This window comes from Pungitius pungitius, chromosome 2 (genome assembly GCF_949316345.1).
Source record: "Pungitius pungitius chromosome 2, fPunPun2.1, whole genome shotgun sequence".
Lineage (NCBI taxonomy): Eukaryota > Metazoa > Chordata > Actinopteri > Perciformes > Gasterosteidae > Pungitius > Pungitius pungitius.
The window spans coordinates 21,467,015-21,494,675 of record NC_084901.1 but is presented as its reverse complement, the minus strand read 5'-3'; the positions used below and the strand labels follow the sequence as shown (position 1 = coordinate 21,494,675).

The window sequence follows — 27,661 nt, the reverse complement described above, 5'->3', positions numbered from 1 at the left end:
TTTGGCATTATGTAAACATACGGTTTATTGCAAATGTGCAGTTGTATCCAAACACCATAGTGAACCACTTTTACAAGGATACTTTACAGCAACAATGCCGTTAACTTTACAAAACACATCAAAACTTTAGCAATAGCTACAATAGGCTTCTCCCTGTGAAGGTTTACACATGGTCTTGGTTTGCTCTGCTTCAGTTGTGAGGAAGAAAAAAAAAAGCAAAAAGTCTTTGGTAGCAAGAACAACAACAGAGTTCAATGTGGAAATGTGTTCCTCTCTTACTAAGGACAGGCAATGTTGTCATGCCATTGTTTTTAAAATTGGCATCCGAGCGAGAGACGACCAAATGCTGCTAAAATCAGGAGTGCACATGTGCAGCGCTCTGGCTTCTGCTCGCCACCTGTACGACGTGTCAACTGTACCAACATTGTAGTTACTTTACTGTGAGGAGCCCAACGGGCAAAGTGGGCACAACTGTTTACAAACCATTGGTTTGCAGTGCAGAATCAGACCATAAACAGGATCCCCCCCCCCACACACCATAAGCAACAAGCCCCAACGGTTGGCAATGCAGGATTACATTTTTCTGAGTATTACAGTATCCTGGTCAGTCTACTGCAGCAGTCCGTCAGCTCTGACTTGGCTCCGCCTCTGTTCCATTAGCTTATCCTGATTATTCCTGCTATGCTTAGATTACACAGACAATACATTTAGGTACAGGAAAAGCCCTCGTATGTGGCTGAAATGTCCCACTGGAGAGTGGACGGGGGGGGGGGGGGGGGGGGGGCTGTGTGTGTGCTGGGATCGGACCAATCCACTCGCTGAGACGTGGCGGACCGCCTCGGACTCGCGCGCCTCTGGGTTAGCGGGAGGCCATCGGTCCCTGGAACGTTCCCCCCCACCCTCTCTCTCCCTCTCTGGAGAAAAGGGTGTTTGCTGGAAGGGTTCGTCTGGGCAGGGAAAGCACCCCCTGACCCCCCACGCCGTCTGAAAGCAAGCGCTGGTCGGTGCCTAGTTGGGGGGTGGGGCCCCACCACCACTATCTAACCTCAGCGCTTTTGTCTACGACAAACAGTAGGGCGGCATCGGACGTCCGGGGGAGGGGGGGGGGGGCCCCCCGACACCTCGAGTTCTGCAATGTGCTCGTCGGTCTCAACAGTTCTTTAGCGTCCCATCGGTCACTCGCGGGCCCCGGCGCTTGGCCTTCGCTGTGAAGGCTTCTCGGCCGCAATACTTTGCAACGCTTGCGTTCGGGAAAAAAAAATGGAGGTCCATTACTGTAAAGAGACAGTGGCTCTACCCGCCCCAAGGCAGAGCCACTTATACAGCAGAGCCCGTGCTGAGGCTGCAGGGCTGCAGCAGGTGCTCCGGGGTCACCTGGGCGCTCCGATTGTCCAGCGGTAACAGAGCGTCTGCCGGGATGCGAGACTGGAACTTCTCCAGCTGCTCGGGACTGGCCAGGTTCTTCAGCAGGTAGTTCTCCCTTTCCAGCTGGTTGTTCTTCTCCGCCAGCTCCTTGATCTGCTCCTTGAGGACCTCCACCTCCTCACGCACCGCGTACATCAGGTGGTTCTTGACCAGATCCTGAAAAAAACACAAGAGAACACAGAGGCGGCTCAGTACGGGCGGCGCGGCGTTCTGCTCGGCGGCGCAGCTGATGCAGCTCGCCAAGAAAAGAAAGTAATCACGGGGGCCGCTGTCAGTGTGAATCATCTGCACCATTTTGGCCATTTGCTGGCATGGATCTCTGGAGAGATCCACTTAAGTGTTACAACTTTGACCCCGGGAGGGTGTTGTCAATTAGTACTTTGTAATAAATCCTGCAATTGTCGTCTACTCTGTCACAAGAATACAGCAGCCCATGCCGCCATCCCTTGGGCCTCCAGAAAGAGCCGGCGTGGTGCAGAATGAATCAGCATTTCCAGGAGGTCGGCTGTGTAAAGTGAAACCTATTCTCAGGCCTCTTGTTGATCTTTGCTTACCATCGCCTGTTCAATCTTGTTGTCGATGGCCACCACGCTAGCACCAGAGGCACTGCAGAAGAGAAGGGGGGGGGAGAAAGAAGGAGCCATAAGTGAACAGTTCAGAGCCACTAACTGGTTACCTTCACGTCAACTCAACCGGCAAAAGGGGAATTAAAGAAAAATACACTTGTGAGTCAGTGGCACAAAAAAACTGCATGCACCACAGCTTGATTGTTATTGGGAGGATTTTATTAAGGAGACAGTGTGGAGAGGTCATAGTGCTTGTGCGCGTGCGTTTGAAGTCCAAACAGCAGCAGCTGAAGATAGCCGAGCGAACAGCAATCGTGTGATAACAAAACATTAAATCAGACAATCGGCACGATTTGTTTTGAACGGCACAATGAAAACAAAGCAACGCGAGCCGGAGGCCTGCAGGGGGGGGGGGCGAATGCGAAGTAAGAAAAATAATGAGGCTTCGATTCATAACTAAACATGGCGCATTATTTGAAGAAATAATTCAACACGCGGTGCGAACATGCGTCGGATATTTACCTGTTGTCAAGTTTCACCGACACCACGTCTCCTCCGAGCAACGAGGAGAAGAAGGAGATGGAGAAGTTGTGTAACTGGTAGACGGCCACCTCCATGGGTGTTTTGCCGAACATCTCCGCGCTCATGTTGAGTACAAGACTCGTTTGGATCACGCTTCTCGCCACGTTTGCGACTGGTTGCTTCACCTTTACTGAAATATCCGGATGTGTTTCGTCCGTCGTGTCGATGCACTCCCTCAGGCTGCGGGTTCGGCTGAGCGACGTGCTGTGTCGGGGTGTGTTTTCTAAAGCTTCGCCGGTTTCAAACGAGCGACTGTCTGATGCTATTTCTGCCACCGGCCGCCTTTTATATGGCTTGCCTCCTGACGTCACATGACGCGAGCATGTATTAGTCAAATGAGTTTGGCGGGTTGGGGTTTGTGGTGCCTTCAAGGCCTTTGGGAAATAAATGGACAACAGTGCTGCTCGCTGATGTGTCACAACTTTTTGCACAATAACGTTTTAGTTCGAGATATCAAAGAAGCTATTATACGAATGCATTTATGACGCTGGCTTTAGTATTAAATTGCAACTTTGTGAGACTTTCGATTTTTACAACAGTACAAACTGTACAGAGAGATTGGGAACAGTAGGGTGGGCTCAATTGATATAATCAATGCTTATCTCATAGTGACGGTTTTTGATATACTTGTTTTGGAACAACAACTGTTTTTTAGATTATTATTGCCCGACACCAACAACCAATCAATGAAAGAAAAACTTAGCCTTTTCGTTACATTAAAACAATACATTTCATATATTTATTATGTGATGAAGAGTGCAAAACATCTCTTACAACCAGAAAATTAAAAAAACTGAATGCAACAAAACCAATGCTTTTTAGGTTGCATTTCAGCTTTAGGATTAGTAAACAAAGAAAGACTCGATATAAACGAGTTTAAAACGAGCATTTGAATGCAGCATTACTTCTATTCTGCTTCTGAACTTTTTGCAGTTAACCCACAGAACATCCACACTGAAACCAGTGTCCCCATGACTACCCTCCAAACCGATGTTATCACAGTAGGTTTGCATAAATTAGTCACCCGTGTTGCTATTAAATGTAAAAAAAGAAATTAACTGGCCACAAAAAGAACGCATGATAATATTTCGTAACGTGATGTTCATGTGGATCTATTTGAGTTAAAAAGCAAGTTCTTCAATAAGCGTTTTTAGGGTTTATTATTCATTCATCATTATATACATTTTTTTTTAAGTAGCAATTTTGTAGTGATTTATCAAAATCACACAAGCTAAAACAATTATGCAAACTATACTTTATCCCTTCTCGGTAATAATAACAACAATCACTTTAATGTTGTTTGTTACAAAAAAGCTACACGCTTTAACGAAATGTCCAGGCTCATCTGCACAGGTGCTCCATACAAAGGTACTTTTCCACCCTCTCCCCGGTAAAGTTCCCCTCACTTTACACCTGAACTCTTTCGGCCTCTAGTGGCGGAAACGTGTAATACACCTTCCCGCTGGGGACAATGTCAATAAAAAAGGCTCTGATTCTGGAAGGTGTGTTGAACGTGGAATTTTCCGTGAACTTTTTCCTGCCTCGATAAATCAACAACTTGAGGTTTTTTTTTTTCTGCTTCGTTAACTCACAGAAAATTCTTAAAGGACAATCATTCATTCCTTCATCATGTTGTATTGATCAGGATTTTTTACTTGTTTGTACTGCTTTTTTGACCAGGTCGTAATTGTAGATAAGAGCTGGTTCTCAATTGACTCTTCTGGTAAGGCAAAGGTCAAATCAAATGTTAATTAAATTAATCGGTGTAATGTTTGCAATTATATAGCCATCTACTTGCACTTATTATTTTAGAGTAGCGCAAGTAATGTATGTGTTGTGTGTACCAAAACGCATATGTATTATGAATATCCACCCCACTCATTGATAGTGCATGGAGTAGCAAAGCACTGTTCCCTGGCGTATGACCTCTTACACTTCACATACACTTTTGAACTGACACCTTGAAACATGTGGCGCAACTGGACTGAGCATCCGGCAAAGTGTAATAAACAATGTGTCCTAGAAGCCGACCACAGAGAAAAACAGACCTTCTATCTGTTATCTTCCTTTTCACGACATTTTCCACTGAGGGCTGAGAACTCCATTGTGCAACAGACTTTGTTTTCAGTGAGGCGTCAACGCAGGTTTTAATAGCTACAATATATTTTCTCAACGCCTCTCAGCTGTCACAAGGTGTTCCTTTTTGATTTAACAATCATCTGAATCCACTACTGATAATAAGGGAGTTGCAATTTTACGATGTTGCATAATAATTATTCTTCCAAAGCAGGATCGCAATGTAGTACATTACCGGCTGGTCCAAATAAATGATCTGCTCAGTGGGTCTCACAACGAGTAGCCATTAAATGCATACATCCATTTAATGTCTACTTATAATATACATACAGCACCAGTACCAATGATACCACATGACCAAGAGCCTGCATACTCTCTGATCATTGCATGGCAAACAAAGGTCTGCCACGTCTTTAGGAGAAAAAAGGACCTCTGTTATGTAACAAAATAATTAGAGTGGAAAGTCTGACTCTTGGTAGTTCTAACAAGGCTAAGCAGAGAGCACTGACTGGGTATTACGGCCCACAGTGCCTGTCGTCTTTGATTGTGTACTGTGGGAACGCAGCTGCCAGGTTTAATATCAGACCCTGTTCTGGCAATGTGAATTACCGTGCCCTGCTGTGATAGTCCCATTTAGGATAGGGGGGAGTCGCGTTTGCTTGTTGTTCTGCTGAGATGCACAAATAGAGACTACAAACAGTGGGCAGCCTTCCTGTGCCGTTCAAGTCAAATTAATGAGCCACATGCAGTAAGCCCTAACCTTAGCATCCGCTACCACACAAATCCCAACGAGCACAAACCACATAAGCAAATCTCGGTTCAATTGGTTCTGCATCTCCCTAAAGTTGAAAGGCCACGGTGATTGACCATCGCTGCCATTTCAAGGAGTGACGCATCTCGCTGCCTGACCATGTTTGAGCATGCGTCTAATTCAGTGCGTCACTCGCCATCTCCCAAGTGCAAAGGCCGACCGGTACATGCAACACCGTGGGACCAATGGCTGAAGGAGTACGAAGCCGAGGCCGGTCTACAGATCTGGCATTTTTAGGGTTCGGTTGCACCAAATTCCAGTGTCTTAAATCTCTTCTCGGACAAAGGGTCTTTTCTTTACCGTGTGTGTACCATCAGCACGCTCATAATGGATATTCCTGCACGCAGCCTCTGCCATGGGCTGCAGCCAGAGGCCGGCTCGGAGGGAGCCGTCATTGTGGGCAACCGGAGCGGTTACAACCGACGAATACTGAACTCTCTACAAACACGGGGACACCCGGCGGCGCTCGTTATCTTCACATCACCTATAATTCTCCCGGGCCATGAATGGGAACGAGGCACATGGCCTTGGTCTCGCTGCCGAGGCTCTTCTATAAATTTAACAACCCCGCCAAATTCTGCCCTTGGAATGCGCGTAATGTCACTGCATGCGATAGCTTGTATCCAACATGCAGTACACGCAGAAAAGGAACACGGGGCTGACGTCGTTATGCGGGGGGCTGCCAGCGATGTTACATTACGCCTGCATTCAACGCTGAAGCCATCAATTAGTGGAAATGAATGCCAACAACATCTACATGTTTTATGTCAGCAAAATGATAATGTGTTACAAGGTATTTATAAAGCGCAGCTGAGCCACAGGAGATGAATTTCCTAAGGTGTGGTATTCGTCTTGGACGTCACGAAAAAGTGTTACATGCAAATTCTAATCCAAGCCGTGTCACGTCAAACACTGCATCCTTTTGACAGCCGCACACTGCCGTTTTCCACCCATCCTCCCCCGAATGATCCATCATGTGCCTTCGACTGCATGTCCTCTCATGCACAAGGCAAACTCTCTGATCCGCCCCCCCCCCCCCATCCCCCACTTACCGCCGATCTGGCCTCTTGAACAGACTCGGTGAGAAAGGGGGCGAGTGGCTCATGGCCCTCTCGGGGTAGTTGAAGTGCTGGTAGTGGCAGCAGAATCTGTGGGCTGGTTCGGCCAGGCGGAGGGCGCACAGCGTCCTGGGGGACGGCGGCGTGGCCCCGAAGAGCACCGACTGGGTGGGACGCGTCTGAGTGTGTCCCATCTTGGCTTCCGAATAGAAGGGGCTCGCTCGAGAGGCAGGACTTTAGCTATAAGCGTTCGCTCGCTCCTCTGCTGCTGCTGCTGCTGTTGTTTTTGTTCTCGGCGAACCGTGTCCTCAAAGCACAAAGACTTCATTGAGACACTGGCGATACCTCTGGACGTCCAGCAATAGCGGCGGGTGCCGTGCTCCGACTGGCACCCCCGCAGGACGTGCCGCCAATCCAGCTGAGCACAATGCCTCAGAGTCACAGTGGAAGGGAAAGTTTTTTATCCGAAAGGGAATTGTTTCATCTCAACGCCGCTGGCTTTGCGTGGTTCGGGCAGGCGAAGCAAAATAAAACTCCTTTTGAGATGTCTATCTCCCAGATCTCATTCAATAAGATGGAAAAGAGCGTTATAAAACACACAGTTGAGTCTTTGTTCCCTCGTGTGGAAAAACGAACTCCATGATGTTATGCAACCGGCACCAGGTCTGTTTTGCATATATGTTGAGGCGGATGAATTAGCTCGGGGGCATCTTTTGGAATATTTCAGATTGTGTGTGTTTTGCTAACCGCTTTGAACTCTGATTAAGTTGGTTTGTCAGTTTCAGCGAGCCTCGTCTGTCACGCGTGCTGTAATTAATCCAGTGATTTGGAGAGCGATTGCCGCTGGTGAAGGTGTGAAAATGTGCCACTCTGGCCGTGATTAATTGCAAGCTGCTTTCCAGTTTGACAGTTTGTTCTCATGTGTCTGGTGTGCATTCAATGTGGAATGTCTGGACATTTTATATTTTTTGCTCAATAACAGATGGCAGATTGTGATCCACAAACAAGTGTGGTGTTACACAACAGAAAGTAGTGTGTTTTTGAAGACTTTTGAAGACTCCTGTGAATTGTAGCATATACTGTATATATATATATATATATATATATATATTTATATGTTTATCAGGAGAAGAATTACATTACGGTGAAAATTCAGAAGACAGTTATTATAGACTAAATGTCAAGTAATAACGTTAGGGAGCTTCACAGATGGATTTCTCCTCCAGTATACCTTGAGAAGCATAAGGATGTTTCTTGAAGGAAATTTGATTTGTGGCGATGCATTAAATGGAATTGAGTTCAAATGCAGCCTTTAAGTCAACAAAATGTCTGATAGTGGTGGAATTTTTAGGTTCACTCGGTACAGTGTCAAACAATCAATGCTCACAATCATAACTCAGGGTTACGTCCCGAGAACAGCATTTCACAGAAATATATTTCCCAGAAGCTTCGAAGAAAGGGAGCGCATGAATAAGGCTGTGACTTTTGCTCCCATATAACTTTTGTGACGGCGGGGATGTCAAACATCCTGTGAAACCAGATGGTTTCAAGTTGTGTTATGTAATCAACATTACTGTACGCGGAAGGACCCGTTTTGTACTTTTAATTATGGTTTTGCATGCTAGGAAACATAGAACATTCATAACACAAGCAGGCGTGTTTGGGTTTTTTATGTCTTTTCTACTTGTTAGCATTCGTTAGGAACTCTAATGCATTAAAACCCTTGATAGAGCACCCCATATGCTATTAGTTAATTACCTCTAGATGACATGCTGAACTTTGCTCACTACCACCAAAAAGACAAAGCCGGGACTCCTCCTCAATGGCCTTGATTCCATTTCCCCGCACAAAAAAGGGTTAAGAAAAGGATAATTTCTACTTAATTCCACTTCAAACAAAGCAATAATAAGTTCATTAACAGTAGCCTTCACGGAAAGCTGTTTACAGCAGGACATCAGTACGGCGGCTAATAGTGTTGTGTGCAGTATATCGCTGTTAACAAGCTCGGGGACTTGGCAGCATCTGGCAGCAGGCTGTGACTCAGCAGAAGCCAGACAGCTTCAGGCTATTATGTAAAGATTTACCTTGTGCTATAACAGGGTGAATGTCCAGGCAACATATAATGTCAAAATACTGAAATAGAGCCAAGACCCAGAGGAGTGCACCAGGGAAAGTGGCAGTCTGGGAAACCCCTTGTCAAGGCCACATTCATCCCCCCCTCCAAAAAGAAATGCGAGCAGAGACGATAAGGGACTCTCGGGATGCAGTTAAGTGGCCTCACTAATGGCTCTTTGGATGCTCCGCATTAGGTCATAGGTGGTGGACGCAATTAGCCACGTCGTGTTAAGTAGCAGTGGGCGGCGCCGTGAGCCCTGTCACCGCCCTTTGGCTCCCGTACGGGTCGCCAAGTTGACCACAAGCCCTTTTTTCCCCCAGAAAGCCCATTGGATTGCTCATTATTCCTTCGGGCCGAAAAAAGAGCAGTTAAAAAAAACAGGTCATTGCTTGGCAGGCTGGATCCAAATAGGGGCAACGACTTCCACTTTGAATGGCACCTGCGATGAATACACTGTTGGCTGGAACACGTCCCGAAAACAAAAAGGTTATTGAGTTCGGAGCCATGTGTCTACGTTCATCTGCATGCGCTGCTTCAGTGTTCTCTCTAACTCAGCTGTCGTATTTGGTGTTGTTGTGTGCATCTATTTCTAACCCGAGTCCCCTGTAGACTGTCATGGCACCGATACTCATTTCTGAGGGGATCCCTCCCTGAACGGCTGCATGTTTGACCACTTAACAATGACTCTACAACGGAAGAGAGTTTTTACATTTAGAATTTTTTTAGAGGATAATAAGAATTTCACAAATGAAGGCCTGAATCTAATCTACATCCTTCCTTCTTCCTTCTCAATCTCAATCTCTCTTTCCCTCTGCACCTTCCTCATCTTTTTGCAGCTGTGTGACCCCAGTCACCAACAACCGGGACAAGCCTGGAGGGAGCTGGGGCCTCCACGGGCCGTCCCCTGGTGCGCGTTTGTGTGCTCACTTGTGTATTTGTTTGCCCGTGTGTGTGTCGGACGCGCGCGCTGCGCTTGCATGGTGTGCACGCTCGTGCACGTCTGGCCTCGTCAGAAAGATCTGGATTTAACTGGATGACAGGCACCCTGCTAAGTATCGCTGTCAGTGTCATCCAAACACAGAAACGTTCCCACAGACTCCAGCCGGCTCCTCCGCTGAGCATTAAAGCTCATCCTCTGTCACCTGCCAGGTGACGATGGAGCAACGGCTCATTTCCCACGGATGAATTTCCGACGAGTCATTGGCGGTCATTGCTGAAGGAAAGTGCCTCGAACGGCTACCTGAATATATTCCTTTATGGACACTTTTTACATTATGTTTCACCTGAATTCTACCAGTAGATGTTTGAATCATACAATTTTGTTTTAGCCTCATATCACACGCTGATTATTATAATGAATAATGCTGGTGATATTTGGTCCATTCAAAAAAAAGTGATCTAATGGATGTTTTTCTCAAAGTAAGTTGTTCATATTATTAGCCTGAGGAACTTCGTAAGCTACCTATAGGCACACACACACAGGGCACTGTGTTTACAGCACGAATAGGAAGAGGAATAGTAACAGGACATGGGCCACTTGTCCTTGGTAGTGAATGTACACTCGCTCACTCCACCCTCTTTGCGTTTAATCTTGAAGCAACACTGTTGAATCCTTGGATGGATTGCAACAGACGCAGCATTTCCACGTTCATATGTAAATATGCACATTAATTTCCCCCCCAAGCTATGCAGTTGTGTTGAAAGCATTCACTGGCCGCTTTTCACCTTCTCTCAAAGGGGAACCCTGCCTCAAAGAGCAGGCTGCTAGTTGGTGAAACAGGGGGACTCATGCATATTCATCAGCAGCAGCAGTAACTCTCTCTCTCCCAAATAGCATCACTAAATCAAAACAACTCCACCAACTTCGTGTGAAAAAGCTCAGTGCCAAGAGGTCTGTGCCGTCCCACGTGCGGACAAAGAGACGGGCTGAGGGAACACGGTGTACTGAACGCAGCGTTTCCTCACACGGCCTACGAGGAAGGGATCCCCTACCGTCAGAGGAGAGGAACAGGCGGAGGCAGACGAGGCCACGGCCAGATGTGCCGCATTCTACCGAGTCTTAAAGGGGAAAAATGTCGGAGTTTAATAGAAGTGAGTTCGAGAAAACATTCATGAGAAAGTGCAATTAAGGCAGCCACGTCTTATTCTGGAGAAAATGCGGAATGTACGTCCAGATGTCGGCCACACGTGCAAAGGCTGTCAAAGAAGTTCTGTCTGCTTCCACACATATTGCATCATCATTAATCAATGCTCTATTGAGTTTTCATTGCAAGTAACTTTAAAAAGAAAAAAGTAATGTGAGTAATTGCAGCCTTGAAGATGCTTTGTTGAAACCCACTATGTTGGTTAATGGTTAAATGATGTAACAGCTGATTCATCCAAATTATGTTTTACAAAGAAATCATATTATATGTATGTATGTCTACACTTGCTAACTAATTTATACATAAAAATAATGTGAAAAAAGTAGATCTTTAACTGCTCCCACCTTAGCTACCATGATGATCATTATTTTTTCTCATAATATATAATAAAACAATTAGATTGAAACTGACATGCATGATTAGTGTAAACATTATTGTACATATACGGTCACGGTTTGGGTTCATGTTCATGTTTTATTTTGTAGTTTCATGTCTCTTGTGTCCCTGGGGTAACTTCACTTCCTGCCTTGTCCTGTCTTCCCCTGTGATTGTCTGCAGTGTCGTTGTTTCCACCTGTGTCCAATCACCTGCACCTCCCAGTGTTTAGTATTTAAGCCCTGTCAGTCTCTTGTGTTGCGTCATTGCATGTTGTGCTTGTCTTCATGTCATCGAGTCATCGTGTCCTTGTTTTTTTTCCCCGTTGTGGTTTTTGATTTTGGACTTATTAAAAGGTGATTTTTGATTAAACTCTGCACTTGAGTTCTGCCTCTGCCTGCACCAGTCCTGACATAAACAAATATTCATAGAAAATCATCAGTAATGCCTCACACCACATGGCTGTACATTCCTCACACAGTGCATCTAACGATTCTTTTTATGGTTTATTACCATCTGTCCTGCATCCACATCATTAATGCATTCCTCAGAAAAGCATCCGTAATTAATAATACACAGTTACACAACGAACTCCCCGCGAGTGGTATGCAACAACACATGTGCCTCTGCAAGGACAGTTTATGTAAATCGGATTCAACTGTGTAGATTTTCGCCTGGCTACGGATTAACGGAGAATTATTCACGTTTGCTCTCTAATGCGCTATTGGACTGTGCATCGAAATAAATATGTGTTTTAGTTGATTTAATTGATTAAAAGTCAGGTAGCTAACAACGATTTAAAGTTCCATCTTGTAACTTTCCTAATTGCTTTGGTGTGTGAATGATACCCGTTCAGCAGGATGTATAGTACAACATGAGAGCACTGTTTGAGGATGTGATGCAGTCGGGGGAAGGGATCAGCATCAAAAGCTGCTGCGCGATCCAAATAAACCGGGGACATGGCGATAGCCGTGCAGTGGCGGCCTCAAAGCTTGTTTGTGAGTTTACAGGAACCCGGCCTATCCGGCCTTCACAAGGCCACGAAGCCTGCCCCTCACACAAAGACGCACGTCTCAGGAGCTTCAGTGATTGGCTATTTGCTTTTTTTCTCTCTTGGTCGTAAACATTTGTAGACGTGCAGCAGGAACCGATGGAAACTCGACTTCAGGATTATCGTGAATTCTGGCATAGTCAATAGAATGATACGATAAATAAATAAATAGGATTAATTCATGCACTTAGGATGCAAAGCATCACACTGCATTGCATTAATTCAACGTTTCAAAGATGCCACTTCCATCTGGGTGCTTATTAGGCCACTCCTGTCTTTTTCAGGATTCTCCTTGAAAAAAACTCAACGACATTCTGCTTCGTAATGAATATTAATGTTTGAACTAAACAAGTGCGCAATGCTCTAACTGCTGAATAATCACATTAATGGTGTCACTACTTTGCAATTTGCAAAAACAAAGCGGCATGAATAATTGTAGTGAGCCTGTGACAAATCTCGAAGGGAACATTTTGTATTTGCTGCTCTGAAATACAAACAAATGAAACCGGGATGGATTGCCATTGGGAACGCGCTTTGGGGCGGAATTAATTCCACCTCAGTTTGATTGGCACAATAAAACGTTGTCTATGCAGTCGGGGGATGTTTGGCTGACGGCAAAGTTAAGGTCCAGGCTTCTCCTCCGAGAAGCCGACGGGAAATTCTTCCACTTGAAGAGACCCTTGAACCTGCAGTCGGTCAGAGGTCCCAGAACAAATTGTGTTTTCGAGTCGTCGTTTTCCTGGCCTCGGAGCAGCCCAGCACAGTTAGTAAACACGACCTGCCTTCCCAGTCATTGTTTAAAGGCTCGGGTAAACAACGTCGGCCGAAATTGGCCTCCCTCCCGCGTGTAGCCGAAAGGTCCAAAGTTCACTAATAAAACCGTAGAACACCCTCGTAGGTGTTTTTTGCACGCACGCACGCACCAGCAGTCACACTCCTGTGCAAGTGGAGGCGAGCGTTCAAGCGTGGACGCCGGCAACACTGAGAGAGATTCGTATCCATGTACGAAGGCAGAAAAGGAACAACGTGTACTGATGCACGTAGCCACACAGAAAGGCTCGTGGAAAATGGGATGCGCACAAATTGCGAGATCATGGACACATTCCAGCATAAAAGCAGACACACTCTGATTTGGTCGCTGTCTGGCTTTAGGATTACCAGCTTAGGACACTGATATAGAGAGATTCCCCACCAGCTTGACACCTTTCTTATGACTGGGCTCTTAAATGTTGGATTAGACACACTTAAAACCGAAATGATGCAAGGATTAACACTGCCAGGAGGGGAGATCGCTGAAAAGAAGCAACCTCGATTCTGTAAATGTCTTTCTCTGACGTCAATCATAACAGCCCTTGCGAAACGTCTGAGAACAGGAGAAAATGATGCTTGAGTGTTATTGGAATGATAGCTACGGCTGACGTAAAATCTCTGATCACATCTGGCTGATTGACGCAGAGAGACTGTCAAGCTCACTATTGTTTTGCAGATGGACCGATTTGACCTCGTAGGCACAGGCAGGTAGAACTCTGCGTTTATATCCATCATACAGTAAATCTAGGAATAAAGAGTAGTTAAACCGCCTCCTATTGGGGGATCAACTTAATGGAAAATTTTAGTGTGTTTGTTTTTATCTCTTTAGATTCTCATAAAGATAAAACTGATTTTCTTTTAGTTCATCGAAAGCTTTTTGTTTGTCTTTGTTATTACTGTAAATGTACCTGTGAGTTGTATGAAACAAATAGTTACGCTCTTCGATCAGCTATGAGGAACCACGTCAGGGTTTGCAGAACCGAAACAAAATTGGGTAATTCACAGGTTCCCACACCCATTGGATTACTCCTGACCCACACACACACACACACACACACACACACACACACACACACTCAGACAGTCAGGAAAGGCAAGTCATTATCTACGTCTTCCAGCGTCTGTGACTGATTGTCTTCTTCACACCACTCTAATGAATGTGGTGTGCTTCTTTAGCGAGACTGTAATTATAATCCGACCGCAGAGGAAGTGGCTCGCCGTGGCGCCTGCGAGGTAGCTGGCGGGAATTCACCACAAACAAAATCCTAATGCTAATAGTAAAAGCACGGCCCCCCCCTTGAGTTGTTAAATATTGTTTATTGGAGTGGCGTATTTCTCGGTGGTGTCTCGCTAATGAGCAAGAGTTTGGCCCGTGCAACTTTTGCACCTTGCCTGCCACCTTGTGCACAGACGCTCGTCCTGCCGTGTGTGGCGTCGGCCATCGTTTGTTTCCAGTTCTCTCACACGCTCCTCTGGGCCTCTCTGCCTGCTCCGCACGCCACGTCCTGTTATCGCCTCCTGACACGTCTTGTTATTCTCGTCCTTTCGCCGCAGCCTGTGAGCAGTAAATCCCATCTAACTGGCGTTCCCCGGGTCTAACCTAGCAATGACTCAAGGTAATTATGCCGTCTCAGACGTGTCTCCTCATAGCTGCGTGGTGACTTTCTGGCGCAGGTGTTGTTGCGGTGCCGAGCATGACGGGGGGGCTAATGATGGTGAAGCTGTACTGCGTTTGGATTCAAGGTGGGACGGGTCTCAGTGACGCAATACATTTAGATTGTTGTTTACTCCTTATGTGTCCGACCTGTGTCCCCACAGAAAGGTTGACCACAGTGATGCAGCCCGATCATGTTGTTATTAAAAAATGATTAAAAAACTGGGTGCTCAGGGCAAAGTACAAAGTCACACATGCATGTCATGAACGAACTTGTTTGCTCATTTAGTCTTCTTTATTCAACCTTAGAAAGATGGAATCCTATCACCACATGTATATTCACACATTGCAAACACCTGACACACTGACACGCCCATGATTGTGAGATTTGCATATTTACTTTAACACAAAAACAGCAAACCACATGTTGAAGCGATATTTACTCTATTGTGTGTCCACAGAATATTAGCAGAAATGTGTATTGTTATTTTGATGTATTTTTTCTCAGCTCACCCTTCTAAAAAAAAAAAAAATTATTGCACTAAAAGAATCTACGGCATCGCCTTTCCTTGCAGTCTGAGGACAGCCCTTTGCTTTGTATCAGCGGCTGAGCAGGGAGTCACCAAACACCAAAACAGGAAAACACAAAAATGAGGAAGAGAAATGGAGAGGGGGAGGCAGGGAGGAGAGGGCTTTCACAGCTGTTGCTGGGCAGTGTTTCCTCTGATAGGAGCCTTTGGCTGTACTCCCAGTTCTTTAGGTAAACTGTCGAAAAACATGGTTACCTTGAGATATGGGAGGGGGGGGGGGGAGCGTGACAGTTTGTTTGTGTAGGAGACGGCAATATGGTCTAAAAGCATAACTCACTATTGGCTTTGCATTTACTGAATAGAACATGACCTGACCTGTATCATCAACACGTGAAAAACCTCAGCTAGACACAGTCATGCTTAATATATATCTGCAATATATAAGCATTGCGTTCATAAGATGAGGAACAGCTATGTCAGGTAAAACCCTCACCTGTCTCCAAAGGACGACACGACTCAGAGCTTGTTTAGTAGGACGTCGCAAAGTTGCGGACATCTGTAAAACTCTTTAGCCTCTTATCACGGGCCGACATCGTAAGCTGAATCTTTAAGTCTTTAATCGGACCCGATGTCTCTTTGTGTCAATGACAGCAGGCCTGCTGGTGCCGTGCATGTCTCACTGTGACGTGCACGGCCTCTGCTCAACTCATCAACAAATGCCAGGTTCCGAGTGCAAGGCGTGAGGGCTAATGAGACTCTCGCCTCGAGAGACAAACGCCACGCGAGGCCTTTAGGGACGCTGTCTTTTGTTGATGCCTGGTTATTATTGCACTCGCCTTGTCTGAATCTGATGTGTCTCTCTTAAGTATTTGAATATCAAAAGAAGGAAGTAAGCAGGCTTGTCTTTTGTAATTTTTCGTATCAACATCTTGCAAGCCCTCAAAGTATTAGAGACTGTGTTTTGTTTTTTTATCAGGGTGTTTCTCCAAATTTCCCACTGATATGAGCTACAATAGCATCCTCCCCCCCTAGAGAGCACGGCAGTAGGCCCATGAACAAATAGAGCCATAGAAATACAGTAAACCACAAAATGGATCAAAGAATGACACAATGTCCCGATTTAAAGGGGATTTCTGCTGATGAAATAATTGAAAAAGCGTTGAAGCCAGTGTTTTGCCAGCACTTCTAAACTCTTAAGTCTGTCTGTTTCTTACGCAACCTCGGTGGAGAAAAGGACTCGGAGCCAGTAGACCCACAAACGATTCATGGTTTGAGGGTCAGAACATTCGCCCATTGATTGCTCCAACCCAAATAGGATCCCCGTCCCCCGTACGTCACTTGGATTTAACCTCAGGCGCATCTGTGAGTTCTGTTCCATGCATCATGTGGCAAATACTTCCATAACATCGCCTGTTGTTGTTGTTTGTTCATTTTACACATGTAGGAAAGAGGTTTTTTAAATTGAACTAGTCTTTGCTTGCAGTGGGGCCATTTCTATCAGATGAGTGCAACCTTAAAGTGAAAGCTGCTATGGAACAAACCACCTGGCATGTCAGAGAAGCAAAGCAGCATTTGGGTGATGCAGCGTGTGGAGCAGACGGAGGACAATAAGTCATTTCCATCACGCAGGACCATGATTTCCTTTTTAATCCTTCACATGCGAACTACCACTTTAGCAAAAAGACGGGAACTGCTCCTTAAATAGATCCCGAAATTAGAGAGGAGATTCCTTTTGTGCAGAACGGCATCATAATGCAAACGCGTTTCTCTCGTTTTGTTTTTTTTCTTTGGAATTAAATCAGCAGCTCTACAAGCTCTTGGCTGAATGAGGTTGACCCGAGAACTGAGATGTGACCTTTTAAAAAAGAAGAAAGAGGGGAGTGAACTGTCTTCCTTCCAAGCTCAGCCTCTTCTCAAGCAAAATACGCCCCTCCTGATGTACGAAAACGTCCTGACCCCAAGTACCTTTCAGCAGCGTTACATAACTTCACCTCTCTCCGGCTGCACAGGCTCCACTTCCCCTTATGTGACTCCTTTTGTGTGCATCGCGGGCCCCTGAAAGACTTGTGTCAGGGACGTGGACGCAGACCTGGGTGGAATCTGTGCGCGCGAGTATATGCACAAGGGTGGGCGAGCCACAAGTGGGAGGAATACGGGGGGGGAAGAGAGTTTCAGCATTCATCAACATTCCTCCCAGAGTCCCACACTTTCTTGGCCTTCGCCTGGCTGGTTCCTAAGCATCCTGTGACTCTACAGGAGAAAATACAAACACGCTTCCAGAGAGCTGTTGTTTAGCCTAAACCCACCGCATCATGCAAACATAATGACCGTCCATGACTCATCGCTCTCCATGACACCATCCGGGAAGGAATGCCGGAGAGGTCGTTGAATGTCACTGGTGCTAATTGCTCCTGATGGCACAAGATAATGACTGGGGATCAGATTTTAAACACAGCAACACACGAATGGACAGGATTTATTTTGTTATTTTTGCTAAAAGTGTTCTAGTCCTGCTCTCTTTCTCTCTCCCTCTGGGAATCACTGGAGCTGGCGCACGCGTTTGTTTTCCCTCGCAGGCTTTATTCTTCCATGAAAGGCATCGGCAGGGAGAAACGGCCTCGGCAGTACAGCTCCACCTTTTCGGCTGGCCACTAGGACCAAAATGGTCCTTAAACTATCAAAACCTCGCTTCTTGACCTGACTTGACGGTCTCTTCTGCGTTATATGTTTCCTCTTTTCATTTTAATTTCCCAGTTTCCCTTTCCACTCTCCAGTTGTACAGGAACACTTGAGGCAAATGACTAAAGTCAGAGTCGGATTATGGTTCATTTGGAAAAAGAATTTCGAGCATGTTAACTGTAATTCAGAGCGGCAGTTATAATAAATGTAATCTCTAACCAGCACTGCCACTGCAGGGAGGAATAACGATGTTTTCTTGACGTAGCAAGGCCGTTCATCGCATAGCTAGATCGCTCTGATGAAACAAACTCTTTGCACCGGGGCGTTGCCTAACGCGTTCCCCTCCCAGCTCCACAGCTGGGTGAAGTCTCTTGCATGTTTATTTTGTTCTTAACCTCTCAATGTTTTGCAAATGTACAAATTAATGATGCAATTACGGATGACAGCACAGGAGTGTCATGGCGGGGAGGGTGACGATGAGACGTGTCGGCAGGTGCCGTAGATTAAATTAGGGATATGATTGTGCGATTGGAAGCAGATGTCAGAATATCCATTATGAATCAAATCACACCCACAGTTCGTAATTGTTTATCGCATGCCCCTGTGGTCTACGGCACGTTGGCCTCGCGCCTGACCAGAGAGTCCTGTCTGCAAAACTTAAAATGCCTCCGCTCTGCTGCTGGATTGCACATTCCACCCCAACACCTCAGAATTGTTTACTGCAAACAGAAGCACAGCATGCTGGCAAGCCGCCAATGTTCAGTCACTACAAATATGCAACATGTGATTGTTCCTGGTGCTGGAACCTTTTCCTGTGTTCTGGAAAGCACCATCGTGACCTCCAGAAGCTGTGAGAAGTAATTGTTTTCTTTCCCTGACACCGCGAGCACTTGTCAGTAATGGGCTGAGGCAACACAATTGCTAAAGTATGTCTAATACTAGCTGTGCGCCCTGCGGGGGGGGGGGGGCTGGGAGGAGTCGGTGTTTGTGTGTGCGCACTTATGGACGTCTGATAAGGCTGCCGTGAGCTGAGAAAAGATGATTTGTGACATGCTCTCTGATTTTCCTGCCCCTTTCTATTGTGCGTGTGTGTGTGTGTGTGTGTGTGTGTGTGTGTGTGTGTGTGTGTGTGTGTGTGCGCGTGCGCAAGCACCGAGGGTACATTATGTTCCCAACCTGCATGTGAATAGTGCCCAGGGAGAATAAGAAGGCTAATGATAGGCCTGGCTCAGTCCCGCTGCACAAAAGCCCTGTCTGGCTGCATTGTCTAGCCGACTATTGTGGGAAGAGAAAATATGACAACAGCAGTTGGGTTTATGAAACGGGCGTCCAGGGAGAAACAGATGGAGCGAATGTCGCAATGAAACTGAAATTAAGTCTGCCAGAGCTTCTGAGCCAATGTAATGTTGGGTTTTAGTAAAAACTTGTAGACAGTAAGTTGAGCTTTTCCCATATTCAAGTGGCTGAATGCTTCTTCTCCACAAATCTGATCACGAAGAACATTTTTTTTTCCAAAACTTGTTCCTCACCTCCTCGAACTTTGACTTGGCCCTCGGTATCAGGGCGGGTTTCCACATTCTCACTTCTCATGCAGAGTAAGAAAAAGTCAGAGTGGGAAACCCAAACCATCCCACTGAAAATACAACACAAAGAAAATCTAGTGCCCTCCAATCAGCAGCTTGTACCGCTCAGTCTGGGTGGTACAGACTCTGTTATTTCAGCCTCCCTGCATCAAACCCATGAACAAAACAGGACACATTAAACCCTGAAGGTGCAGGTTGCGAGCTGCTGTCGGACACGTTATGCAAGCTGCACTACTGCCTGCTGCAGTAATCACACTATAACTCACCCACAAATACAGTGCTGTGTGTGTGTGTGTGTGGGGGGGGGGGGGAATTGTGCGTGATGCGAGTGTTGACAGGCTGCCTTTTTATCTAAACAGGCGCCATAGCCATGGTCCAAACAGATAAGGCCACTGGCACAAGCCGTGGTCCCTCCGAGGCCCGCCCCCCCTTCCCGTCTGACTTGTATAACTCCAGTGAGAAAAAGAGCAGCGATGAGGAAAAGTTAGGAGGAGAGAAGAAAGTAATGTCAAATTTGTTCCACAAACATGAAGCATGAAAGAAGGTACTGCTTTTTTCAATTTCAAGGACAAAGTGTTTTTTTTTGTTTTTTGTTCTTTGTGTTGCCCAATCTGCACTTTCCAAAGGTGTCTTCTCTCAGCTTTGCTGTTAATTCGTCTGACTGTTTTTTTTTGTATGGACTTGTTTTAGGAGTTTTCATCATGTTTAAGGGGCAACGCTGAGCATCAGGGGCTTCGATACACACACTCATACTGCAGCGTGTTAACAACCACAAGATAGGTATTAGGCACTTAGTACATGACCGTTTTATTTTTCACTCCCTTTGTTGGGTAAGGGTGTATTAAGTGTATTTTATGAAGATGCATACCGTAGATCATTGCTGATCAAACCTCCTTTCTGATAACTTTTTTGATCGGTTTAATGACTTTTGTTAAAATGAACAATTTCTTCCATCTAGTCTATCCTTTCTTGAAGCGTTCCCCTGCACATGTTGAGGACTTAACAGCGAGTGAGTCGCTTATAGGTTGCTAATCCACCTGGTGTACAGAGTACGGCATCTACTCAACGTCTCTCAGGACAAAGGAGCTTAACTGGTGGGAACGAGTCAACATCAGCATAACGCTGTGAGTCACCTTGGTATACTGTACACTGCCCAGTAAGTGTGTGTGTGTGTGTGTGTTACCATAATTTCAGATAAGTTACTCATTTAGGACAAAAGAAAAATGTCCAAGATTTACTATCAAGGACGAGGTCAACACTGAATCTCTAACTAATGATGGATAGAATTAGTGTGGTTATTAACAACAATTTCCATGAAAAGACCTCAATTAACATTCCATTTTTCTTCATCATTCCCATTTGTGTAAGAATACATGATGCATTTTTGGAGACTACTTTCAGTCAACGATTTAGAAACAGTAGCGGGATGTAATCATTTTTCAAATATACCACAGAGCCCATGTGGATTTTAATGGAGGAACATGTGACCCGTTGCAACGTTGTTGAGTTTGACAATGGAGCCAGATGAGCTATGTCAAGGTTTAGGAACACTATTGATACTTGCAAGTAGGATCAGTTCATTGTTGTTGTTGTTTTCATAGCATTAGTTAAATTAAAGAAAGATATTCAATATTTCCAGATCTTGCACTATATAATAAACACTTAATTTTACTAGAAATCCGACAGGTCGGTTACATTGTTTAGAAACAGAATTACAGCATTCCAGCGTTGGGGAATGTCAGTTGGTTGTGTTGCTAGGGCAACCGAATATGGAACCTTGGCGGCGTTGGTTAAGATTCGCAGGGCGGTGCACGGGTGGCTGCATCTACCTGCGGTACGGGGCGTGTTGGTGGATTTACTAGTTGACAGACACTGATCTGTGTGCTGTAGTGGAAGGTGTGTGTTTGGGCGGCCCTGCCCCAAAAACAGTTACATTCTCAGTGCGTGTCGGCCAAATATGTTTTGCCGTGTCCTACCTTAGCTTTGATGTATCCCAAATGATTTAGGTGGATAGGCCACAGAACGCAGGGCATCCAATCAGGAGACAGCAGGACCTTTTTATTTCCTTTAGACAAACAAGTTTTATAGTTTCATTGCTCAATATGTTAGAACTTGTCTACCATTCAATTATTAAACTTATACATACAAACACTTGCACGCACACCAGTCAGCACTGGTTCCAGTGATTTAATGGCACGCAACCAGGCTGTAACTCTCACTGAAGTCATTAATGTGCGTCCATCTGAAATGCTCCCTCAGTGATAAAATCGAGCAGAGGGCTGAACACACCAAAAATGTGTTTGATAATGTAGTCATTTCCAACATTGGGAATCAATCTGTTGCTCTGTCTTTTTTCAACCCATAAAAACATCTGTGAAGCAAACACTTATTATGGCTCTTTGTTTTCTGCTGTTTTCTGACTTCCTCAAACTACGGAACAAAAGGTTGTGACTTTCACCCCAGACGTCTGCAGTCTACATTCATATCAGAGATCCCACTACCGTCAACAGCACACTATTTTTAGCAAGTCCTGCCAATGTTTTGCCTTTGTAATGGCCTCATGTCTGGCTGTTTGTCTACCACTGCCTCTCTCTCTCTCTCTCTCTCTCCTCGTAGCTCGCCCACTCTCTGCTCTGACACTGCTCAGGCCACGCCTTTGTGGCCTTTGTTTGTTGACTCCTCAGACTTCCCTGGCCATGAATCACTTCTTTCCACCCAAACATCATTCCTTCTGCCTTCTCGCCACAAAGTTGCATAACTCTCTGCAAAGAGTCTGTAGGACTAGTTGCACTGTTTAAATGTGTTGCAAAGAATAGCCTGGATCAAAAACCATGTCATTAGATACAGGTCCTCTCGTCAGCATGACTTTGACATGCCCTTTATGTGGGGACAACTGCCTCACCTGCTCTCTCTGGAATTGTTTTGTTGCACGGGTGCGGATTCACTCTGATTCCTTCTGGTGTCAAGTCATGTAGCATCTTACATATGACAACTCCCAGGCTTTAATGTCCCTGTATGTTTGTATTGATTGGGTCCCGAAGACTCCTGAGAGGCTTTTCATTACGTCCCACTTGTCCGCCGGCTCTACAGCAGCCGAGAATACTGAGAAGGCAGCGTGTTGTTTACCTTCTGTCCTTGACTGATGGGTGTTTCCATACACCCACAGATGTTATTTGCATCACGAGCCTAAACACACATTGTTTACATCCACTTTCAACGTTTAAGCAGAAAGCATATGAAGCATCTGTACAGAATGAAATCCAAGGGCAGGCATGAAACTAGAAGCACTATAAACAACTTTATTTAGCAGAACTGCTTTAGGTGTTTAGGTGTGATCTGCATGTAAATGATTTCAACTGGTCACTGTACAGTCGACTCCATGATAAAGAAGGGAAAACCGTCCTCATCATATTCTTTTGTAGGGAATTGATCGACTGTAATGTTCTAAAACTAAAACATGAAACTAACTTACGAAGTGTCTCCGATAGCTTCTGGACTGGACTGAAGCCAAAGATCATCTGAAACACGCAGAACTTTTATCCCTGTAATGATGCCGAGGCTTTTAAGGAGCGTTGGAATAACAAATTCTTATGTCAGAGCAGAGAATCAAACTTTCTTGCCTACACTTGTTATTATCTCCTCCAGGACATTGTGTCTGCAGTCATGTCCCTGCGTGTTTGCGTCTGTCCGTGACCGCTTGTCCACATGTGTCTGTGGGTGCACGCACGCCTCGCGGACCAAACGGACCCAGCGCATAAACCGCCTCAGGCCGTGGTCATAACCGAGCCGGAGCGGGAGCTGACCCGGACAGCTTGTATGGATTCGAAATGAGAGTGATCTGTTGCATGAGAGAAGTGCGAGTGGACAATGGTGTGAACGAGTGGGTTCATTCAATCCAACGTTACAGCGGCGTCCGCCGCGGACGGACCTGGCCAGAGGTCTGCACGCTGCCGAACGCCTCTTTCTTGGTCTCGTGGACAGGCGTGGAGGGAGCGTGGCTAGCCGAAGTGTGCGTACGGGAAGTGGCTCGTGGTCACATGGGTTCGCAGCTGCAGAGTAAAGGCCTTTTACCAGGTGACGCTTTGTGACATTGCTTCGGCTGCAGCTAAGTTCTTTTCCCTGTGTATTTTTTTTGCCCGCTGGCTGGCCGACCGGTCAGAGGCCCAAAGTCCTGTTTGCTGCGGGCTCTTCACCCCTCTTCACCCTGCCACGTGAAGGCGTTTATTGGCTGCTAAGCACTGACTGAGTGACTGACTGCCTGGGGAGAAGGTGTGGAAGAGTGCTTCTCTCTTTGCAAGTGTAGCTCTCTGAGCCTTAAGTAAATCAACCCATTTTCTCTGATTTAACCAGTGATCTGGTCACCTGCCTTCAGGGGCTCCGTGGCTCTGCCTCCCAACGCCGGGCGGGACTCTCTCGGCACATTTCCGTGACCCACGGATCATTTCTGCATAGCAGGTCTGCTCGCCAATGAACATTTTGTGATATTCGGCAAGCCCAGAAGATGTCCTGGCATGCTTCCTCGGGCTCTGCTGAGCGTCTCATGCTGTGGCAATTGAGAATAGCGGCTGCTCTGCAGATTGACCACCCAGGGAGAGGTCACAGTATGAACCTCAGCCGGGCTTTCATCAGAGGCATGGCCGTCTCGAGGCATGCACTTGAAAAATCCATGAACTTTTGCAAACCTCAGCTTAGCGAGGCCGCTTTCTTGCTTCGACTGACAGGATTATACTGCGAGCACATGCGTGAATGAATGAGTGCGTTTGTGTTTCTGCACAGAGGAACGTAGAGGGGTCCACATTTGAAATCAATGTTTAAATCCTGCTAGAAAGCCCCTCTATGAAAGCCTCATGATCCGTGGCTGGTATTCCCAGCTTCAGAGGGAGAAGTTCAGCAACAAAGTGTTCTGGACGAAAAGTCTGTTTGTCGAGTAAACAGCTGAGCTTGGACAATGGGGAACGTTTGGCACTTATTTCTGAACTGCAGATACATTTTTAACGTTATAGATGAGAAGATCAAGATTTTAATATTGAAGATTTTTCTCATGAAAAATTTCATTTCTCGGTGTACCCCTGTGGTTCGGGATGAAAAGCATGCAGCAAAAAAGTACTGCAGGGAAGTTATGTCAGAGTATCAGTGCAGAAAAGGCTGCCAGTAGGTATTATTCATGATACTTTATCCACTGAAAGCAGTGAATACGCCCTCATCTGAACCAATCCAAATTTAACTTCAAGTACATGTTAAAAGTACGGCGCTGCGATCCAAACCCAAAGTTTCTTAACCTTCTTCTTCTTTATCCTCAGTAGCATAAGGACACACCCTTGCTATCATAAATAAATCAAGCGCAGTCTGTTCCTTCATTGAATAATTCAGCTCCACAGCAGGGCGCAATATCCCCTAAAACAATGTCAAGGTAATTGAACGAGTTGTTATGAAGCATTTGAACTTATTCTGACATCTCTGTGCCAGCTCGGCTCCTGGATAACGTTGATAAAGTGCTGATAATGCCTCTTGGCCACAGAATATTGCTGATATGATATCGTCTGTAACTGAACTTAAGATAATGAATGCCACGACTAGTTCAATTCCACGCACATATGGGGAGAAACACCATAACAGATTCTTTCTGACCTGACATGGGACTTTTTAGATAACATGGGTTACTTACAGTAATGGAAGCTAATATAAGGATCATTTTTAGAAGGATTTAGCAGGAACATTTTATATTTGCTGCCTTTCTAGAAAACGCTTAGATGAATGCACTTTTTTTGTTGGAGATTGTGGTTTTAAAACTAAACCAACCTTGAAATGTCTCCCATAAAATGTTAATAGAACAATAACTACTACTAGTAAGCTTTTTATAGTGATGGGGAAAATAACAAGACTCGGTAGAGTAGAACAATCAGTAAGTCACATCTGGTGATACAATTCCTTCTTTACCCCACCATAAACCAAAAAGAAAAACCTCCCTTTTATTGACGGATTATTATTCAACACACCCTGGTCTGAGATAAGTTATAACCCTTTAACACACACATTTATGTTTTACTGACATTGAAAGGTGGCTCTTTGGTTTGTGTTTACTACTGTTTTTTTCCCCCATGGAGCATTTTCCTGCTCAGATAAGCAGACCGTACGAAATCACAGCTTCTCAGAGGAACAATAACTTAACAATAACTTCTGGCTAACGTTTATTGACCTTTTGCATTAAATTATAATGTTAATGAATGAACTGTTGCTTCAGAATAAATTTGTGTTTTTTTTGGGTGTGGTTTTTAACTTTGATTTTGTCTAATGTTTGTCTGTCTTCACTATGATGAATCTGGGACCAACGTGTCGTCTTTAGATTAAACTACGATTTATATATATATATATATTAATATTAGTGTCATGTTGTGTAACATATCAAATGTGCTGTATGAAAAATACGGAAAACTGTAAGTGTAAAAAGACACTGTTTGCTGCAGGAATATTTGGACATTGTTCTATGTCTTCAATCCATATTCAATGTGTTTTCAATGTAAACAGCCAAATTCCACCTGATCGTCTGCATTCAAATCTCACTACATTTATTTCTCCACTTCTTTGTGGTGACATAATGTGTTGTCACATGAACTTATCTGAAATTCATTTTTTCATTCGTTTTCGACCTGGTGACGGGTGCTTTCATACTTGCAAAAGTGAAAAACAGTGGACTTTGTACCAAATGTTCCAAAGCAACAAAAAAAACAACAACCTTTCAGCACAAGTTCAAATATATATTTCTCCGTAATCTGATCAGATAAGTGTGTCAGCTATGCAAACAGCACACATACCTGTGGAAGAAGACCAGGATGGACAGCATGGTCTGGTCGATGTTGCCGTTGCAGATCCCCTCGTTCAGCAGGAAGCAGGGGTCCCTCACCACCGACTCCAGGGAGTCCTGCCTCATGATGTTGTTCAGCTTGTCCGTGTTCTGGTACATCAGCTGACTGCGGAGCCGGCGGAAGTGGTTGACAATGGGGCTGGTGGGGCTCCCCGGCGGGCCCCCGATGGAGTCATCGCAGCCGTTGGCCAGGTCCAGGCAGCAGCTGCAACAGTCCAGGCCGATGGGCGAGCGGCACTCGTCGTCCGACATCTTGTCGGCGCAGGTGGATGAAAGGGAAAGACCCCCCCCCTCTCTCTCTCCCCTCTCTTCCACTCCCCCCCTCCCAGAGGGATGAAAGGCAGGTGCAGGAATCTCAGAGGCTGAAGGTGTATGAAAGAAAGACAAAACAGTGACGGGCAGAGGGGGGGTTGGGGGGGGGGGCTCCTGCACTCGTAGGGACAGACAGCCGGGCTGGGGCCCGGGGGGGGGGTAGGGGGGGTTGACAGGAAGTGTAAATGTCAGGTCGAGTTCCTCGCTGGGTCTCGCAGTCACGCTGGGCCACTCTGCCTGCTTCCAGCACCGAGTCGTCTCTCCCGCTGCGGCTCTGCTGCTTTTGGCTTTTTGTTTGGTGGGCCGACGCCGCTGCAGTGTGTTGTTGCTGTGGCAGGAGAAAGAGTGAACGCCCCACACACGCATACACGCACACACACACACACACACACCAGTTCAGCAGGAGGGAGCCTGAAAGCAAAACCCAGAAGCGGCTTGCTTCTTATCACTTTTTTTTCCCTCCACTTTTATTTTGGTGGGGGGGGGGGGGGGGGAGGGTTGGAGTGCTTAGATACAGCGGGACTGAACAGAAGAGGGAGGGAAAGGAGTCAGAGAGGGTGGGGAAACTCCTTTGATTGGTAAAAAGCCGGGCTGGTTGCACACACCGGGCCCCTCCTCTTCCCTGTTTCAGCTTAGCCGTGCAGATATTCAGGGGAAGGCGGGTAGGCCGAGAGGGAGGGAAGCTTCCGAGCATACTTTCAACTCCACCCTGCCATGCCGACAGCACAAGGAGTGGCCCGAGTGGGGGGGAGGCTGCAGGAACACACACGTGGACAAGATTACATGTCGGTCTTGGTAGTTTGAGGAAGTGTGTGATGGGAGTTGACAGGTTGGCACTTTAAATGCTGTTAAATACACGATAAATGGTTTTCCGCTGACCCCGAGCGCTTGCATCCATTTTGCATACCTCTTGGTTGGGTTGGTTTTATGGAGCCAATAGTGTAATAGTCCTGTCATGTAATAGCGCTGTAAGCCTGTAATAGTGTAATTATCAGCATTTAATTATGCAATGAGATAAAGCATGATT

The 27,661-nt window shown here is 45.8% G+C and overlaps 1 protein-coding gene across 3 annotated transcripts; it reads right to left on the bottom strand.

Annotated features, from left to right (window-relative positions):
- On the bottom strand, window positions 1-27,061 carry tsc22d3 (TSC22 domain family, member 3). Of its 3 annotated transcripts, none has more exons than XM_037459881.2 (3): window positions 26,273-27,061; window positions 1,980-2,031; window positions 1-1,581 (listed from the first exon to the last, which is right to left on the bottom strand). In XM_037459881.2, exons 1-3 carry the CDS (start codon window positions 26,998-27,000, stop codon window positions 1,318-1,320), a joined length of 1,044 nt encoding a protein of 347 aa, XP_037315778.1. In that variant the 5' UTR covers window positions 27,001-27,061; the 3' UTR covers window positions 1-1,317. The 3 variants fall into 3 exon arrangements, with proteins under 3 accessions (XP_037315778.1, XP_037315780.1, XP_037315779.2); XM_037459883.2 differs by lacking the exon at window positions 26,273-27,061 and adding an exon at window positions 6,513-7,590; XM_037459882.2 differs by lacking the exon at window positions 26,273-27,061 and adding an exon at window positions 2,514-3,352.
- Window positions 27,062-27,661: the final 600 nt, after the last annotated feature.